Raw genomic sequence first — 17,738 nt, 5'->3', positions numbered from 1 at the left:
ATCCCCTTATCAGTCAGGAACCCACCATTTTGGCCTCAACTACATCTAGTGACAGAACCTCCACAGACCTCTGGGTAATGAATTCCACAGCTCATCTTCCCACCTGCTGAAATTTCTCCTCACAGTTCTAAAGGGATGCCCTTTATTCTGTGATGGCCCACAGACCCTAGACTCAGCTACTAATGGAAGCATCCTTTCCACGTTTACTCTGTCTAGGCCTTTCAGTATTTGTTAGTTTTCATAGAGATCCTCTGAAGTCCATCATGTATAGGATCTGCATATATTAAACTTTTCATTCTCATTAACATCCTCTGGAACTTTTCCAGGCAAGAACACCTTACTTTAGATACGGAGCCTAAAATTGTTTAAAATATTCCAAATGCATTCTGAACAATGCCTCATAAAGCTTCAGTAATATATCCTTGCTATTATATTCTAGCTCTCTTGAAATGAAAGCTATCATTGCATTTGCATTCCTTACTATCAACTCAAGCAGCAAGTTAACCTTAAAGGAATCCTAAAATAGGACTCCTTGTTCCTTTGCATCTCCAGTTTCTCAATTCTTTCCCTATATTCTATTTCCCCACACCTTCTCTACTTCAGGCATTTCCTTAGATCAATTAGAATGACTTGTTACAATTAATCCACAGAAAAGAAAATTCAGCTGTCTAACTCCTTCAGATAAAGATGCTTTGCTGCCTTTATTAGTGACCATCATTGAATTTCCCACATGGAAATTATTTTCTTGACCTACCTCAGATGAAGTTGTTGTGCTCTCACAATGGTCATAAATATGCACTCTTTACTATTCACATTTATCAGCTGTGCTCCACTTATGAGAGAAAAGTTCAAGGCGCTATATGCATTTTTGTGGTCTGATTTGTTGGATTCTCATCATGCAACAAGTACAGAGTGATCCAGTTAAAAGCAAGGGAACAATCACTGCCAGTTTCAGCAATGGAACTTACTTATAAGCCAAGGTAGCACTGAAATGTTGCTTAATGTAGGCTTCAAGGACAGCATTGAAATGCTGGAATTTTCTGTCTGCGATCAGTCCTATTATGTATATCTGTAAAACAAAACGCATAATATTACAACCATCAGCTTTGATGACAGTGTCAGCCTGAAACTGGAGTTTGGCTTTTATTGAACTTCTCTTACAGGGCTTACTTTGTGTCGTTTGAGCAGTATGCTTCACCGGTGCTAAGTTAGAGCAAGGCGTTAGTAGTAATCATGAAAAACCCAAGCCCAATCAAAAGTGTATAAATCATGAAGGGTGTAGATAGGGTAGAAGGTCAACATCTTTCTCTTCAGGCAGGAAATAATAATATTAGGGTATTTAGTTTTAAGGTGAGAGGAGAAAGTTTCAAGGAAGTGTATGGAGTAACCTTTCTCAGACACAGGTAGTGATAGGTGACTGGAATGTGGTACCAAGGAAATGGTGGGAGCTGTGTGTGAGTGGCAGTTAATATCCATTTAGCCAGTCACAAGGACAGGTCAGTAATGGGGGAATCACAAACACTAGAAAATCTGCAGATGCTGGAAATCCAGAGCATCACACACAAAATGCTGAAGGAAGTCAACTGGTCAGGCACCACCTATGGAAATGAGTAAACAGATTCTTTATAATGAGGGAATATAGATCATGTGCAGGCAGGTAGGATTAGTTCATATCGGCATTATGGCTGGCATAGAGATCATGGACAAATGGACCCCTGTGCTCTTTAATGTTATGTTCTGTCTTGATCGATGTTATGGAGTTTAGCAGGGTTCATGAGGGTGGAGAGTAGAAGGTCCTCGCACTGCAAATGGGTAAAACCCTTAAAAGATACAATGGTAACTGTCAAGGTTAATGCCAGGAGTGGAGTCAAGAACATGAATGGAGTATTGACAAAGATTTCATGATCTCACAAAGGTGGATACAATCAGTGCACACATCTTTAAATCACACCACTGGGAAGATGTAGCTTAAATTACTCCTTGAAGTGCTGTATTTCTCACACCAATGATACTCCCATTGTAGCCTTGGGAAGAAAATTCCCAAATTCTTATCCTGTGTTGAAGCACCAGGTTTTGTCCAAGTCAGGCCAGTAAGGAAGTTGGAGAACAGTCTGTGGTTGTATGTTTTTCTTGTTAGTCACTTTTAGGTGTGGGAGCAACAGGGAGATTGTTTTTTATTGTGCATCCGCAGTTGCCCTGTGTAACTTGTTAACCCAGTTATGAGTTAACAAGTTGTTGAGGCTAGAGCCCTCAATAAAGAACAAAAATAGCAAGAATGCCAGATTTCATTGCATTACAAACATAATTAGAACCACTGAGGATTTGACTGCATTCTGATTTTCCACCAGCCACGATGGGATTTAAATTCTTATTGCTCTGCTTCTTAGATCTGCATTGTTAGTGCAGTCTCATATTGCCATTCCTGTTCCCTTCTTCTTAGTAGGGCTTTGAGACAACAATCAAATCAAACTGAATTCGTAGAGGTTGTTGAAAGGTAAGGAGCACAGAGAGCTTCATCATAATAATTTTTATCTCTGTCTTATTAAAGAATTAGTAGCTGCGGCTGCTACAGAAGAAGCTTTGCATAGCAACAATACTGTCCCAGATTGAAGTCCTCGCATCACATAGTCAAGACAATGGCTTGCATTCCCCCATGGTCAGGTTGTACAGGGAAGATCGAAGCATTAAGTGCTGAGCTCTGTATGTCTTCTGGCACTGATACACATTGAAATTCTGAAGAGGAAGGCTCAAATTACATCAGTATTGGTTGGATCATCTTAGCCTGAGCCGAACTGGAATATATTAATGTTACCTGCAAACCTGACTCCAATAAGGGAGAGGGATTTAAAAAAACTGCTGCAGTGGCAACTATTGAAAGAAACATAAAATGAAGAGTCCAGTAAACGGGTGGAAGTTCGGCCACCTTATTGGACTGATCAAGGGGAAGGGGTTGTATTAGATTTCAAGCAGATTTTTAAAAACATCTGATGTAAAAGGCATGAGTAAAGCACACCAATGGCTTTACTTCATTCAGCATTTGAGGAGATTTGGGATGTCACCTAATCCCCGTGTAAATTTCGATAGGTGTACAGTGAAAGGTGGCTGACTGCTTGCATCACCACCTGGTATGGAAGCTCCAGTACATAAGACAGAAAGAGGCTCCAGGGTAAAACAGCATCATCGCCACCACTCCCCCCCTCCGCCTTGTCTGCAGGTTTGATGATGAGGTTGATATCGGTGTGCAGTGAGTGGAGGACAGTGTGTTCACAGGGGGTAAGGTTTGAATAGGGGAGGGAAGTAATGAAGTCGAGGTGGTTGATGTCCTGTCAGTAGTGAGAGGTGGGCAGAAGACCAGAGTGTGTTGTCCAAGAGCTGAGGAAGGTTGGAGGCACCAGAAGGGATTGAGTGTGTTAGTCCGGATTTCCAGCATCTGCAGAATCTGTGTCCATAAATAAGAAAATAGATTTTTATTGTTACATGTGTCGAGGTACAGTGAAAACCTTTGTTTTGCATATGGATTATTACATCTCATCAATACGTCAAGGTAGCACAGTGTGAAAGCAATAAAAGAAACCAGTTTAAAGTATTTTGATTACAGCAGAAGTGCAGAGTAAGCACACAATATGGTGCTAAACCAGGTTATGGTAGATAGTGTGGTCGAGAGTACAGATTATCATACAAGGGTCCATTCAGTAGTCTTATAGCAGCAGGACATGATAAGATGCTGTTCTTGTTCCTGGTGGTATGTGTTTTCAGGCCTTTATATCTTCTGCCCGTTTGTTGGGGGGAGGACGGGTTGCAGGGAAGAAGCAAGAGCTATGGAGTGTGGACCTTTATCACCCTTTCTTCCTCAACATTTGGTGTACATAGCGAGCTCAATCACAAATCACAACCTGGACAGTTTTAAGAAGGCAGCTCACCGCCACTTCCACAAAGATGTTTAAGAGGTTTAGGGTGACCCAAATATTGTAAGTGCTTCGAGCAAACCCCATGGGCTGGCAGAGTAATGGAATGGAAGAAGCAGCCTTCCCAGACTTGATCAGCCTTCCTCAATTCCTCTTTACTTTCCACAGGAAAAACCTAACAATAGAAGGAACCAGCAAAAAATACATTAACAAATTTACAAAAAGTGCCTTACCAAAGCATCGAAGACAAGGATGTCATATTTATCGGTGTGAGAGTGCTCCATCATGATGTTGAAGAGTGCATCCAGCGTGTCCTGAAGGAACTTTAATTAAAGGAAGAATAAGTCATTGGTTATTTCGATAATGAATAATCTTTACTCCAGTGATCTTTGAAAGACATGGCCTCTCACATCTTGTTAGGACTCGGTCTGCACCTTTACTTGTGTCTTCCACTTGGAAGCCAACTAATCGAGATTGTGAACTCCTCACACAAAACATGAACAGCCTGGTGAATTCATGCTTATAACCTGGAATTATGAAGAATATTGATCGCAGACTTCTATAAGATGCTTCTAATTGCCTCCACAAAGATGTGAAAATATTTGGTATAAGAGCAAACCAACAGCCAACTTCACAGCATCATTATTTACACTGACATTTCAGTCATTATTTACACTGTGCCTCTGTCGTTATTTACACCGGTGTCTCTGTCGTTATTTACACCGGTGTCTCCGTTGTTATTTACACCGGTGTCTCTGTCTTTATTTACACCAGTGTCTCTGTCTTTATTTACACCGGTATCTCTGTTGTTATTATCACTGATGTCTCCATTGTTATTTGAACTAATGCATCTGTTGTTCTTTACACTGATGCCTCACGTTTCAGTTCCATTTACTTGGCTTTGCTCCAATTTTTCATTCTTTCATTGAGCATCAATTTCTTCAACGTCTCCTTTTTTTTCATCCACCTTCTGGTTACCCTCTTACTTGTCCTTTTCTCCTCACCTGCTATCAACACCCTCTGCTTCCCCTCCTCTTTCCTTTTCTTCCACAGTACACTGTCAGAAGTTACAGAACCTGAGCCTCTGTAGCTCCCTCTGTAATTGGATCCTCGACCTCCTAACCAGAAGACCACAATCTGTGGGGATTGGTGAAAACATATCCTTCTCGCTGACAATCAACACTGGCGAACCTCAGTGGTGTGTGCTTAGCCCAGCACTCTACTCTCTGTATACACATGACTGTGAGACTAGCGATAGCTCAAATACTATCTACAAACTTGCTGACGATTCAACCATTGTTGGCAGAATCTCAGGTGGTGATGAGAGGACGTACAGGTGTGAGATATGCCAACTAGTGGATTGGTTCCGCAGAAACAACCTGGCACTCAACGTCAGTGGGACGAAAGCGCTGATTGTGGACTTCAGGAAGAGTAAGACGAAGGAACACATACCAATCCTCATAGAGGGATCAGAAGTGGAGAGAGTGAGCAGCTTCAAGTTCCTGGGTGTCAAGATCTCTGAGGATCTAACCTGGTCCCAACATACTGATGTAGTCATAAAGAAGGCAAGACAGCAACTATACTTTATTAGGAGTTTGAAGCAATTTGGCATGTCAACAAATACTCTCAAAAATGTCTATAGTTGTACTGTGGAGAGCATTCTGACAGGCTGCATCAGTGTCTGGTATGGAGGGGCTACTGCACAGGACCGAAAGAAGCTGCAGAAGGTTGTAAATCTAGTCAGCTCCATCTTGGGCACTAGCCTACAAAGTATCCAGGACATCTTTAGGGAGCAGTGTCTCAGAAAGGCAGTGTCCATTATTAAGAACCTCCAGAACCCAGGACATGTCCTTCTCTCACTGTTACCGTCAGATAGGAGATACAGAAGCCTGAAGGCACACACTCAGCGATTCAGGAACAGCTTCTTCTCCTCTGCCATCCGATTCCTAAATGGACGTTGAATCTTTGGACACAACCTCGCTTTTTAAAAATATACAGTATTTCTGTTTTGGTACATTTTTAAATAATCTGTTCAATATACATAGTTGATTTACTTATTTATTTATTATTATGTTTTGTTTTATTTATTATTATTTTTTTCTCTCTCTGCGAGATTATGTATTGCATTGATTTGTTGCTGCTGTTAACACATCTCACGTCACATGCCAGTGATAATAAACCTGATTCTGATTCCTCTCCTGTTAGATTCCTTTTTCAGCCACTTACCTCATCCACCTGTCCTTTCCCAGCTTCCTACTCCACCATCACTCCCGATCCAAGTACCTTCCTCTCTCCTGGTCTTGCCTATCACCTGCTGGCAGGTACTCCTTCCCCTCCCTTCAACTTCTTGCTTGGTCTCTCTCGCCTTCCAGATCTGATGAAGGGTCTCAGCCCAAAATGTTTATTAACCTGTATTAGATGCGGCCTGACCTTCTGAGTTCCTCCAGCATTGTGTGTAGTTCATTCCTTTAGCTGTTAGGTTCAATGTAGAAGCAATGTTCACAGATTCCCACTACCCCTTCTGCGGAACAATATTTCCCGAGGAAAGCAAATTCATCCACTTAGCTAGAGAGCATTGTCGAGTCCCAGTTCAATAACTCACATTAAACTGTGCAGAATTCGTTCAGACAGAAAACTACATAGTCTGTGAATGCTCAAATTTAGAGACTCTACAGTTACTGTAAGGATACTGCTGTCAACAACATGTATTCATAGCACCTTGAGGCTATTTGGCCCATCGTCCTTGTATAACATTTGTAAAAGCAAGCCTCTCTTCTTAGCTGTTGCCTCATTGTCTTTTACATATAAACCTGTCATCTTCTATAAAAATTGCTATTTTATCAATGCAGACACAAGAAACTGTAGATACTGAAATCTGGAACAACAATCTGCTGCAGGTACTCAGCAGGTCGAGCATCATCTTGGGTGGAGAGCAACTGTAGACATTTCAGAGTTTTGCCACATTTTTATCCAAAACATCAACAGCTCCTTTCCTCCTGCAAATGCTGCTGGGCCCACTGAGTTCAGAATCAGAATCACAATTAATATCACCGGCATATGTCTTTGTTGCAACAGTACCATGCAATACTTAATAATAAAAAAAAACCTGTGAATTACAGTAAGTTTATATAGTTAAATCAAATGAGTTGTGCAAAAATAGAAATAAACAAGTAGTGAGGTAATGTTTATTGGTTCAATGTCCAATCAGAAATGGGATGGCAGAGGGGAAGAAGCTGTTCCTGAATTGTTGGGTGTGTGCCTTCAGGCTCCTGTACCTTCTTTCTGATGGTAAAAACGAGAAGAGGGCGTGTCCTGGGTGCTAGGGGTCCTTAATGATGGATGCCACCTTTTTGAGGCAACACTCCTTGAAGATATCCTGAATACTACAGAGTTTCCATGATGGAACTGACTAAGCTTACAACTCTCTGCAGTTTATTTTGATCCTCTAGAAAATTTCTTGTTTCTATTTAATTATCTTCCACGTTCTCCTCAGGATATTGAGTTCCAACATCAACAATTTGTTGCATCAGAAACATTCTCTTAATCCTTTCTTCTGATTTTCCAGTTCAGTGACTGGTAGCTCTCCATTGGTCTTGTAGCTGATGTAACCCTTGGAGCTGTCAGAATTTAGTATAGTTTATCCCAGGTGACTATACTGAAGCTCCAAAGAAAGAGAGTGTCGCATAAGACTAATCAATTTACCATGTCTGGGCTTTGAAAATCCCTGCAGGTTAGACTAAAGTGGTGAACAGTTATGCATTTGTTTTAATGATTTGGCATAACCCTAGGTAGCCTCCTTTCCAAAGACTAATCAGTTGAAATAATATATTACCTAACACAAGGGAAGCCTCCAGGTAGGTCTGTACTAGAGAACATGATGCCTGAGGACTCTGCAGAAATTATCTTGATTATGATGTGTTTATTACTGCAAAAATTAAAGTGTGCAATTTTTTCAGCTCAGTTTTTTTCACTTTGACTTACTCTGAAGTCATTGACCTCAAATTTGGAGGCTATTTTTAGTACTCCATAAAATTATTAAATTACAGAGCAGTTTAGATTCAGTAACACAAGAGATTATGTAGATTATAGAAGTCTTGAACTAGACACACAAACTGTTGGAGGAACTTGCTGAATTCCTGCAGCATTTTGTGCCTGTTACTTTAGATTCAAGGTTGATCAGTACAAATTAATCGGCCGTTCTGATTTCTATTAGACAGTTTCATTGCTCAGAAGTAATTTTAAAGATGATCTAATCATGAAGAAGTTTAGGGCTTTGGAGTAACACTTACCTAGCTAGTCTCTGGAACTCATTTTCTATCATTCAATTGCATCATTGTTAATCTGTAATTGTAGAGATGTTGATAAACCATTCTGTTCTCCACACAATAATAACGTATAGTTCAGCTTTATAGGAAGATACCTGGATGGGAAACTGTGACATTCTTTTTCACTTTCAGAGACATCACAGACGTACCTATGATTGCCCGTCAGATACTCTGTAGTTTAAGCTTGGTTGATGATGAACTGCCATTTGAAGATGTGATACTGGCGTTGGCAAAAAATATTATGAAAAGTGCTAAGGAAATTTGATAATGATATAGAGCCTAGAAAAGGATTTATTACAGAACTTAACCATACCTTAACTATCTCTTCCCCATCCACGATCTTCAGTTTTTCCAGGTTTTCTTGCAAGAGTTCTGGTTTCATTCTCCACTTCAGGAGGCCCAGCAAGCCCACTGTGTGAAAGAAAGCAACCCATTATTACCAGAGCTGGTCAACAAGGTTCACGTTCAGCCAAAGACAAAAATCCAGCAGATGCTGTGGAACACAGAGCATGGTGAAAAAGTGCTGGCAAAAGATCAATGGATTGAACGGCACTTGTGGAGGAAGAAACAAATGATTTTGAGCACACCCTGAGTACAGCCTAAATAGTAAGAAGCTCTAATACATGCATACCATTCTGCGTCAGTTTTGTGGAGCACACAAGTGAAGTGATGATGAAGGTGTCTCGGAAACTGTTGGAGAGACCTGCATTTGTATTACTGCGGCTGAGTGTAGAACCTTTATAATCAGAGGTTTGTCGGGTAGACTGTAGCTTGGAGTATATACTGGCATCTTCCAACTTCTTGCTGTCACCCTGTAGACCGTAAACAAACAGGGAATGAGATCAAATATATTTTGTTTTAAAGCACATGATCTGAGTAGGTAAATATGTCACTTGGTGATGAGTTGAATATCACAGGCCTTTATGACAGTGGCAGATTCCATCCTCCCTGCACCACGTCAACTAGAGATACAGGAAGGAATCACTACAGCTGGTTATCAGGGCAAATAGTTAATTATTAAGTAATCAAATTTTTAATTTAGAGATATGGCTCATTAACTTCTAGCTCAATGAGTCTGCACCACTCATTTGCACCCATGTGAACAACTAACCTACTAACCTGTACACCTTTGGAATGTGAGAGGAAACAGGAACATTCAGAGGAAGCCTGTGGGATCATGGGGAGAATGTACAAACTACTTACAGACAGAGACAGGAATTGAATCCGGGTTGTAACAGTGTTATGCTAACCACTATGCTACTGTGATGTCCCTTAAAGAGATCAGCCTTATTTAAAGTTCAAAGTAAATTTATTATCGGAGTACATATATGTTACTGTGTACATATATGTATACACTGTGTATATACTTGCTGGCATACTCAATAAATCTATAGAATAATTTCTAAATAAGCACATGTTCAGCACAGCTTTGTGGGCTGAAGGGCCTGTATTGTACTGCAGGTTTTCTATGTTTCTATAGTAACCATAACAGAATCAGTGAAAGACCACTCCAACTTGGGGCAAGTGTGCAAAAGATGACAATCAGTGCAAATAAAAAAATTAAATAAATAAGAAATAAATAGAGAACCTTATTTGTTACATGTATATCAAAACATTGAAATACACAGTGAAATGCATTGTTTTACACCAACAACCAACACAGCCTGTGCAGAAGTCAGTCTGTTTGAGCACCAGCATAGCATCCCTCGACTCATTAGCCTAAAATATATGTCTTTGGAATGTAGGAGGAAATCCACGCAGTCCCGGGGAGAATGCAGACAGCAGCTGGAATTGAACCCCAATCAGTGATCACTGGCGCTTTAAAGCAATTGCACTAACCGCTATGCTAACGTGCCTAAGAATACGGTAGACATGCACCAAGATACGGTGTACGTCATGATAGTACAAGGGAAAAGCTGTAACGCAGTGCACTTATTGCGGGATGTGGGAAGTCAGGGAAACTTCCAGTGCCCCGACGACTACAACTGAGAGAGCTACGTCCTGCTGCAGCTTCTAACAATCCACCATAAGGAATTGGAGCTGGAACTACTCCAGTCTGTGCAAAACAGACATTTCCAATGCATGCAGTGCGGCTTAAGTATTTTTAAAAAGTTCCATGAAACAAGTAACTTTGATAATTGATTCCTTTGTAACATTAGAAATGCCAGAATAATGCAGTAGTGCTGTGCTCCAACAGCTGCAGCATCCTGGGTCAAGTCCAAACTCCAGCCGGGTGGCTTTCCCCCAAATGCTCCAGTTTCCTCCAACATCCCAAAGGAGAGCGGATTGCTGATTCACTGTTAGTCTATTAGGTAAATGGTAGAATCTGAGAGGAGTTGTTGGGAATGCAGAGAAAATAAAATGTTTTTCGTGTTAATATTGATCATCAGTTGCTTATGTGCTTTTTGACTCAAAATGAATAAAAAAGCTGGCACCCATTTAAGTTGGCCCTTAAACTCTGATAGTCTCCTCAATCATCATCAGGAATAATTTTATTACAAGAATTTAAACTGAGTTCAGACTGTTAAATGTAATTAGATCTTCTCTGACTGAAACAGCTTGTTCAAATGGCCTTGTGAGAATATGTTAATTTTTCACAGGCACATGTAGATTCGTTGTCATACGTACTGGCAAAGGCACAGAATCAAATACAGAAGCAGGTTATTGTTAGGACCAGCATTTCACCGTCATGCAGGAGTTTTCCAAACACATTTATCAACTCCACTCCCATATTCCTTCAACTTTGTTCAGTAAACATTGAGCATTATTTCCATAATTTTAGAATATTTCTATTTAATTAATTATATTCTAATGAGAAAAGCCACACTTTGCTGTGCCAAGCAGCATCCAGAAAGATTGCTACATTCCCTGAAGCCTGACTTCCTTCCTACATTCTTTGCAGTGTTCTCCAAGTGCAATCTTGTTAAAGTTTAATGTAATGTAGCGATGTACTACATACAGAGCGAGAGACTACACGCAGTCGGTAAGTCGTTTCGAGACTAGTTTATTCAAACTTCGAGGTGCTGACATTTAATCCTTAGCGCCCACCCTCTCCAGGTGGAAATGACGTCAGAGGTGCATTACCAAAGTCTCCCCCACCCCCCCCCGTGTGCTGGCTAATTGTGAGACGGTTCGCCTGCGCAGAAAGTGGGTCACCACATAACCCACCCCCCCAGAACTGGTGATACACCCCCCAATGTCCATAGTCTGGATCAGCCTCTGTTTGGGAGGTCTGCCTCTGCGCCGTGGTGCCTGAACCTCGACCGGCTGCGCCAAGTCCACATGGACTGGTTTGAATCAGTCCACCGTGAAAACCTCCTCTTTCCCCCCCGATGTCCAGAACGTATGTGGACCCGTTGTTGTTGATCACTTTCAACGGCCCCTCGTACAGCTGCTGTAGCGGTGCCCATTGTCCGCCCCTTCATACAAACACAAACTTACAGTTCTGCAGGTCTTTGGGTACATGGGTCGGGGTCCGTCCATGCTGTGAAGTTGGTACAGGGGCCAGGTTGCCAAGCCTTTCGCGTAGCCTGTCCAGGACTGCTGCGGGTTCTTCCTCTTGCCCTCTTGGGGCTGGTATGAACTCTCCTGGGACGGTCAGGGGTGTGCCGTACACCAACTCAGCCAACGAGGCGTGCAGATCCTCTTTGGGCGCTGTGCGATTTCCAAGCAGGACCCAGGGAAGCTCATCCACCCAGTTAGGTCCTCTCAGGTGGGCCGTGAGAGCTGAATTCAAGTGACAGTGGAAGCGTTCCACTGGTCCGTTCGACTGTGGGTGGTAGGCAGTAGTGTGGTGTAGCTGCGTTCCCAACAGGCTGGAGGTGAACTGGGCGCCTCTGTCGGAGGTAATGTGGGCTGGTACCCCGAAGCGTGCTACCCAGGTTGCGATCAGTGCTCGGGCGCAGGAATCGGCAGATGTGTCGGTGAGCGGGACTGCCTCTGGCTACCTCGTGAACTGGTCTACCATAGTTAGGAGGTACCACGCTCCTCGGGACACTGGTAGGGGGCCCACGATATCCACATTAATGTGGTCGAACCTCCGGTGGGTGGGTTCAAACTGCTGCGGCAGGGCTTTAGTGTGCCGCTGCACCTTGGCTGTTTGGCACTGCGCGCACGTTCTGGCCCTTTCACTGACCTGCTTGCGAAGTCCGTGCCACGCTAACTTGCTGGAGACCAGCCGGACGGTTGTCCTGATAGATGGGTGTGCCAAACCGTGTATGGAGTCGAAAACTCACCACCTCCAGGCTGCAGGGACGATGGGGCGAGGTTGGCTGGTAGCCACGTCGCACAGGAGGGTCCTCTCACCAGGGCCTACGAGAAAGTCTTGCAGCTGCAAACCCGAGACTGTGGTCCTGTAGCTGGGCATCTCGTCATCTGCCTGCTGTGCCTCCGCCAGTGCTGCATAGTCCACCCCCAGGGACAGGGCCTGGATAGCTGGTCTGGAGTGTGCGTCCGCCACGACATTGTCCTTTCCCGAGACATGCTGGATGTCCGTCGTGTACTCGGAGATGTAGGACAGATGTCGCTGCTGGCGAGCTGACCAGGGATCGGACACCTTCGTGAACGCGAAGGTCAACGGTTTGTGGTCCGTGAACGCGGCGAACCTGCCTTCTAAGAAGTACCTGAAATGCCGGATTGCCAGATACAGTGCCAACAGCTCCCAGTAGAAAGCACTGTACTTGAGTTCGGGTGGTCGTAGGTGCTTGCTGAAGAATGCCAGGGGTTGCCAGCGCCCCTCGATGAGCTGCTCCAGCACCCCACTGACTGCTGTGTCAGATGCGTCCACCATGAGTGCGGTCGGAACGTCCATTCTGGGGTGCACCAGCATTGCGGCATCTGCCAAGGCTTCCTTGGCTTTAACGAAAGCGGCTACGGCCTCCTCATCCCAAGTAATGTCCTTGCCTTTACCCGACATCAGGGTAAAGGGCGCATGATACGGGCTGCTGAAAGGAGGAAACGGTGGTAGAAGTTCACCGTACCAACAAACTCCTGTAGGCCTTTGACCATGTTGGGCCGGGCAAAGTGGCGGATTGCGTCTTCCTTGGCGGGCAGAGGTGTTGCCCCGTCTTTGATAATCCTGTGGTCCAGGAAGTCGATGGTATCGAGACCGAACTGGAATTTGGCCGGGTTGATCGTGAGGCTGAAATCACTCAGGCGGGAGTAGAGCTGGTGGAGGTGGGACAGGTGCTCCTGACGACAACTGCTGGCTATAAGGATGTCATCCAAATAGATAAACGCCAAGTCCAGGTTGCATCCCACCGCATCCATTAGCTGCTGGACCATCTATGTGGCATTCTTCAGGCTGAATGGCATTCGGAGGAACTCGAACAGGCTGAACGGGAAGATGAGTGCTGTTTTGGGGATGTCTTCAGGGTGCACAAGGATTTGATGGTATCCCCGGACGAGGTCTACTTTGGAAAAGATTCTTGCCCCATGCAAGTTTGCTGCAAAGTCCTGTATGTGCGGCATGGGGTAGCAGTCTGGAGTGGTAGCCTCGTTCAGTCTGTGGTAGTTGCCACATGGTCTCCAACCCCTAGCTGCTTTGGGCACCATGTCCAGGGGGGAAGCCCATGGGCTGTCGGACCTCCATACGATCCCCAATTCCTCCATCCTCTTGAACTCCTCCTTCGCCAGGCGGAGATTTTCTGGGGGAAGCCTTCGTGCGTGGGCGTGGAGGGGTGGTCCCTGCGTCGGGATGTGGTGCTGAACCCCGTGTCTGCGCATGGCTGCCATGAACTGCGGTGCCAGAATCGATGGAAAGTCCGCCAGGATTCTGGTGAATTTGTTGTCTGACAGCGTGATGGAGTCCAGGTGTGGGACTGGCAACTTGGCTTCACCCAGGGAGAACGTCTGGAAAGTCTCGGCATGTACCAGTCTTTTCCCTTGCAAGTCGACCAGCAGGCTGTGAGCTCGCAAGAAGTCCGCCCCCAGGAGTGGTTGGGCCATGGCAGCCAGTGTGAAGTCCCATGTGAACCGGCTGGCGCCGAACTGCAGCTGCACTGTGCAGGTGCCGTAGGTCCATATCGAGCTGCCGTTTGCGGCCCTCAGGGTGGGTCCTGGCTTCCTGTTGAGGGTGTCGTACCCCGTCAGGGGCAAGACGCTGATCTCCGCTCCGGTGTCGACCAAGAAGTGGCGTCCCGACTGTTTGTCCCAGACGTACAGTGGCTGCTGGCCCTGGCCCCTGCAGGGCAGGCGACAACGGCCCGCTTTTGTGCCCCACCGCTGGTGGCAGAAACACCACTGTTCACTGGCCTCCTCACTCCTGCCTCTGTGTTGTGTGCGCCCCCCTGCCGGGCCTGGTTTGGTCCACTGTTGGGCGCGTGGCCTGGTAATCTGACCAAGCTCTCTCTCTTGGCTTTCCACAGCACGTCTGCCCAGGCCGCCACCTTCCAGGGGTCGCTGAAATCTGCGTCGGCCAGCAGCAGATGTATGTCCTCGGGCAGTCACTCTAGGAACGCTTGCTCGAACATGAGACAAGGCTTGTGTCCGTCAGCCAGGGACAGCATCTCGTTCATCAATGCTGACGGCAGCCTGTCTCCCAAACCGTCCAGGTGAAGCAGGCAGGAACCCCGCTCATGCCGTGAGAGGTCAAAGGTCTCAATGAGCAGCACCTTGAATGCTTCATATTTGCCTTCTTCCGGAGGCGACTGTATGAAATCCGCAACCTGGGCGGCCGTCTCCTGGTCAAGGGCGCTCACCACGTGATAGTAACACGTCGAATCAGAAGATATCTGCCGAATCTGGAACTGGGCTTATGCTTGGTTAAACCACATGCGTGGTTGCAGAGTTCAGAAAGTCGGCAATTTTAGCGAAACTGCGTGAACAGATGAAGAGTCAACCATCTTTGGTCCAAATCCCATTTGGACCGTCTGGGTCACCAATGTAGCGATGTACTACATACAGAGCTAGAGACGACACGCAGTCGATAAGTCGAAGTTTATCCAAACTTCGCGGTGCTGGCATTTAATCCCTAGCGCCCGCCCTCTCTTGGCGGAAATGATGTCAGAGGTGCGCTGGCTATTTGTGAGCTGGTTCGCCTGCACAGAAAGTGGGTCGCCACAGTAAGCTCATTATTGTCTATTGTCTTGGAGAATGTGATTGAATTTCTGCTAATATGATAGCTAAATGCTCACATCATGTCAAATTAAGTGCTTAGAAATTTAATTGCACAACATTTTTGTTCAGCATTGTGGAATTAAAAGCACAGGGGTAAAAGAAAATTTCAACTTTGGCTGCATTGCAGGGAAAATTACATCACATTGTCCTAAATGCAACTGTTGTAAGCATTGCCAGAATGACAGGCACAGTGCAGTATAGTACTGGATGATTAAATCTGACAGGTAAATAAATTAGAGATGCAAGTGACTGCAGCTGCTGGGATCTGGAGTGTAAAAACAACAAGCTGTTGGAGGAACTTAGGTGGTCAGACAGCAAGTGGATAGTTGATGTTTCAGGCTGGGATCCTAATGCAGGTTAGTGATTTCACTGCCTCCATAGATGCTGCCTGGCCTGCAGAGTTCTTCCTGCAGTGTGTTTTTGCCACAGGTAAATAAATTATTTAATCTCTTCCTTAGGACCTCCACAAAGTAAAGTGACCTTCCCCAACACTCTCAATACGTACCCTTGGCGTTAAATGTAACTACCTGTCTCCACATGCGTGTTTAGAATTGACAGAATCCAGCCTGCCTCATCCACTCTGTGCCATTTTCCAATACTCCAAGTCCTGATCCTCCACTCTCAAATCTGATGCCACCTTGCTGAACCCACCTCAAGCCTGACCCGAATGACAGTGGCAGCTGTCCCCAGAGCTGCGGGTGATGTTAAAACCCAGCACTCCTCCACTTCTCCAACAGTACAGTCCCACACCCTACCACACCACAATATCTGAGCTCCAGTGCACCATCTCTGCAACACCCCTCCATCTGAGCAATTGGGCAGAGGTGAATCACAGTATTACCCAACAACATACCTTCAGGCTCAAATGACTGTCTGATGCCTTGAAGCCACAGCCCTTTGCGTGTAACTTTTCCCACACAAGTGCCTCCACACTTGACGAGCAACACATTTCAGATTCAGATTCAGATTCAGTTTATTGTCATTTAGAAACCACAAATGCAATGCAGTTAAAAAATGAGACAACGTTCCTCCAGAATGATATCACAAAAGAATATGACAAAACAGACTACACCAGAAAATCCACGTAACATTTGTCAATCCCCAATCCAGAGTCCGGAGAGGCTGCTGCGTATTAATATCGCGCTACTGTCTTAGCGCGTTCCCCGGAAAGGAGCTCCAAATCCACCAGACAAACAAGACCAAAAACTAAAGCTACAAGACCTGTAGAAAACCATATAGTTACAACAGTGCAAACAATAGCATAATTGATTAAAAAAACAGACTATGGGCTTAGTAAAAATAGTCCAAAGATGTTAAAGGACCACAAGAAATCACCACACAGTTTTCACAAGTCCCCAGGGTCCCAACAGATTTGCCATCCCACGCCGGTGGCAGAAGGGAATACCCCTGCTATGCCACGGCGCCGCCCGATTCAGCCTCACAGACGCAGCACACAATGGAAGCTCCGTTGAAACCAGCCTCGCAGACGCAGCACACACCAAAAGCGACCTGAACGCAGCAGACTCCAAGTCCGTCAAACCTCCGAGCCAACGACCATCCCCTCCAGCACAGCTTCTCCGAGCACCATCCTCTGCTGAGCGTATTAAGACGGCCCCATCAACGGCCATCGGCAACGAAACCCCGAGGACTGGGGGCCTGTTATTCCCAGCAGAGTCCCGGACCTCACAGCAGCAGCAGCAACGAAGAAGATCTTCCTGGAGATTTCCCGATGTTCCTCCATACTCCCACGTCCGTTTTCAATCGATTATGATTGCTCACGGCACCCCACTTCACAAGTAACAGATAATCAGCTCCGGATTGACCGCTGTAAGCTGTGTCGCGCCGTCATCATTTCTTTTTATTGTGAATAAACTCTCTCAGGCTTTGAATCATTGTGTAGAGAAAAGGTAAAGCTTTCTCATTCTTTAGCATTCCGTTTGAGATGCCAGGACAAGGACATCACCCTCAGTTAAATACCACTGGACTAGAGATACTCAGGCATCAACCTTGAAAAAGATGGCAGCGTTTGTCTTTGAAACATCAGTTATAATCGATATCTGTACCTGGCTGGAAGCCCAAGAAGAGTTTGTTCATCATATACATAAGAAAGCACTAGATCCTTTTTCCCCTTTATCAGCTCATGGAAAAGCTAAATTGTGTTTGCAGAGGAATATTCAGCCTTCCCAGATTATTCAGATACAAAAGATAAAGGACTGATAATGGGTATTTATATTTTACAGTGAAAGCTTACTGTACTTAAGTAAAAATACAAAAAAATGGAAGATGGATGAAGCCATGCAGCTCCTTGACATTGATCCAGCATTAGGTAAAATAGCAATTGACCTAATCCTTGGCCATCACAAATTGCTGCTCGATTCCCATACCCTTATAG

General features: G+C 45.0%; 1 protein-coding gene across 1 annotated transcript in view; it reads right to left on the bottom strand.

Moving 5' to 3' along the window:
* The window catches only part of LOC132405303 (dedicator of cytokinesis protein 2-like), a 640,537-nt gene that overhangs the window by 452,684 nt on the left and 170,115 nt on the right, over window positions 1-17,738 (bottom strand). The window contains exons 18-21 of the mRNA XM_059989997.1: window positions 8,862-9,042; window positions 8,544-8,641; window positions 4,139-4,228; window positions 969-1,069 (exon numbers count right to left, since the gene is read on the bottom strand). Coding sequence (XP_059845980.1) covers window positions 969-1,069; window positions 4,139-4,228; window positions 8,544-8,641; window positions 8,862-9,042 — 470 coding nt within the window. The remainder of the gene's footprint in view (window positions 1-968; window positions 1,070-4,138; window positions 4,229-8,543; window positions 8,642-8,861; window positions 9,043-17,738) is intronic.

Source organism: Hypanus sabinus, chromosome 15 (genome assembly GCF_030144855.1).
Source record: "Hypanus sabinus isolate sHypSab1 chromosome 15, sHypSab1.hap1, whole genome shotgun sequence".
Taxonomy (NCBI): domain Eukaryota; kingdom Metazoa; phylum Chordata; class Chondrichthyes; order Myliobatiformes; family Dasyatidae; genus Hypanus; species Hypanus sabinus.
Note: the sequence above shows the minus strand (reverse complement) of the source record. Positions and strands in the feature narration are given on the sequence as shown.